At 42.3% G+C, this 2,875-nt stretch overlaps 1 protein-coding gene across 1 annotated transcript in view; it reads right to left on the reverse strand.

The window, feature by feature from the left end:
- Nucleotides 1-552: 552 nt before the first annotated feature.
- CACNA1G (calcium channel, voltage-dependent, T type, alpha 1G subunit) overlaps nucleotides 553-2,875 on the reverse strand; it is a 108,926-nt gene continuing 106,603 nt past the window's right edge. The window contains 1 exon segment of the mRNA XM_009323737.1: nucleotides 553-1,407. Within this exon segment, the coding sequence (XP_009322012.1) occupies nucleotides 553-1,407 (855 nt within the window).

Genomic DNA, 2,875 nt, shown 5'->3' on the forward strand with positions numbered 1-2,875 from the left:
TCTTTTTCCCAGAATATCATTGAAGTCCAAGGGGAAAAATAAATTACATTAAATAATCCTTATTTACTGCTGACTGTGGGATACATTTCCTCTGTAATGCACTAATTGGCTACATTTTGTGCTTTGCAAAACAAAATGAAACCCAAACAAAACAAAACAAAAAAAAGAGAAGGGATTAAATATATATTTTTTAGGTTAAAATATTCATAAAAACCAACTTTATCTCAGAAATATTCTGAGATACATAAAATAGAAGAAAATTAAACGAGTCTTTAGTCACAAAATGTACTACATCCCGCAATACTAGATTCAATTAATTTAATAAAATATAATATACATATAGATTCTGCACATTGTATTGCTTTTACCTAAGCAGAACATATGCTTAAGTAAGCGTGATATAGGTTAACCACTCTTTTAACCAGCTGGTTCTTTAATCTTTCTTTGGAAATTTTTTACCCAGTGCCGTTTTGGAATACAGAGTTTTTTAATTATTTTTTTTTTCCTATTACATGAAAGGAAGAAAACATTTGGCACCAACAGAAAAGTAACTCAGGGGTCCATTTCCGTTTGATCAAAGGAAAAGCTAGGAAGTGTCAACAAGTCTTTCTTTGGGGTAGGAGATGTTGACATACTGTCTGGAAGCAACGAGTCCCCTATATCCATCGAATCCTTGGACTCACAAGATGGAGCACGCCGTCGCAAGCAAATGTCTCCACTGGCAGGTGAGATGCTGTGAGGTCCTCTAGGTAGTAAACTCTGTCCATCAGGTGGATCTATAGATATACATGGAGGGCTCAGCTTTTTCTTCTGCCGTGTTCCTTGCAAGCCTTCCATTTCACTTACCACCTGACTTATGAAGCCAGAAGAGCTAGATGTGGAATGGTGCTGAGGACTGTTTTCCATTGAACAAATTTCTATTGAATGTCTCCTTTGATCATCTAACCAAGAGGGCGGTTTTTTTAGAAGACCCTGGGTGTCTACACTGTGGTATTTCTTCAGGTCCTTCAATGTAACGTTGCCAGTATTGCCTATGTTCCTCTTAGGAGTGAGAGGCTGAACCTCTGAACAGGCACTCGAGGCTGTACAAGTTTCTGAAGTGAAAGGCTCCGAGGAGCTGTTTATTTCAGATACTTCTTGGTCCACTGAATCTCCAGGTGTCTCCTGATAGGAGTCTGCACAAGCACATGATGCTGGTGCCTGCTTTGAAATATTATACTGATTGTGGGAAAGCTGCTGCGTACGAACGCTTGCCCGGCTCCATGCAGCCAACTCTTGCGCTTCTGAGGGCGTCAGAGCCACTGAAGTCTCCTCCTTGGGCACAGCGGGGACATTTGGGTCAGAGAGTTCACTCACCTCGGTGTGGAGATTCTCCTTGCTATCCAAAGAGTCGTTCCTTATAGCCATCTGTATCGGAGCGCAAAGGGATCGGGGAGGAGGGGAGTTGCCAGATGAGAGAGACAGACCAAACAAAGGTTAGTACAAGCAAGGCACAGCATTTACAGGGCACTCAACTCTGCTGAGATACCTCAGCAGAGACCCACTGACTCCTATAACAACCTGTGTTGTGGGTTCTAGCAATTCCCATGCTTCAGACATCTGTGGGTTTGGCCCTGTGTAAGTGACAGCAGAATTTGGCCCTTCATTCTTCGTAAATGGTTGACTTTTAGCTTTCTCCTCTAAGGATGGAAGGCTGCAAAAACAGAATGCCCCCACCCAAACTTAGACATATTCTTGTTATGCAAAGGATGAGGGTCTACAGCAAAGCCCTTTATAATTTTAGCAGCCCAGGTACGAGCGGGAGAGGGAAGATGTGCAAGTGAGCCTGTGTATTCCCTTCTCTAGCTCAGGTGATGCTGAGGGCATGAAGCAGGATCCCCAGAGCCAGTGATGCCAGAGCAACCACGCTCTGCACCAGCATCCAGGCAACAGCCTGTCCTTGGCTTTGGTCCCCCGGCTGGAGCCACGACTGCACCATCTTATGGCAGGGGAGCTGGAAAAGCTGGAGTCCAAAGTTGGACAAATAATAATAATAATAATAATAATAATAATAATAATCTGTAATTATTTCAACTTACTCTGATGCTTGAGTTCAGGCTTCCTAAGGCACATTTTGCCTTGGCTGTCTTGAGCCGTATGCAGCATCAGTGCCGGCTGGCAGAGAACCTATGGCATGTTTTGAAGGCTTTGTTTTTTCACTGCACTGCATCCCCTTGTCAAAAGGGTTTATAAATCAGCCACATTAACTGGCCCTTAAAGGCAGAGTCTCAGTTTGAGAAGACTTTTAAATGATCTTAAAGATTAAAAACTTCACAGAGAAATTTGGAGGAAATGCATACAGCTGGTCTCAGTCCTTTAGAGAAGTGTAAGGAGATGAAATTCCTCATACTAAGGAATGCTTTTGTGACAAATCGCCCCAAAAGGATCTTAGAATTTATATAAAAATTGTCCCACAAGGATCGTTTGAGCCGAATGATCTGTATTCAGGCAACGCTCTCATCAGCTGCAGTATGCACATGTGTGCGCGCAGAAACACAAGAGTCTATCGCTACATCTGCACATTGGGCTCCCTTTGTTGTCTGTGAGAGTTGAGAGAATGCTTAATACGGCAAACAATTTTGTCCAATGCTGGTGAATCCCTTCTAGTTAAAATTTTACAGCATAATACTGGCAACTAACCACAGTCAAGAGTGGAGCTAATTCTGGTCTCCTCAATGCCAATAGTTTTAGTGAGTGTTTGGGAGAAGAAATCATGTTCATATCCTGAGAAGAGACACAGACCACAAAAAAGTATAATACAGAAGCAAAAAGTAATTATTGTCATTACTTTTGCTTGTACACCAACCTGTGTTGCATACAACGACAGTATTAGTCA

The sequence above is a fragment of the Pygoscelis adeliae genome, unplaced genomic scaffold, assembly GCF_000699105.1.
Source record: "Pygoscelis adeliae isolate BGI_AS28 unplaced genomic scaffold, ASM69910v1 Scaffold75, whole genome shotgun sequence".
Taxonomy (NCBI): domain Eukaryota; kingdom Metazoa; phylum Chordata; class Aves; order Sphenisciformes; family Spheniscidae; genus Pygoscelis; species Pygoscelis adeliae.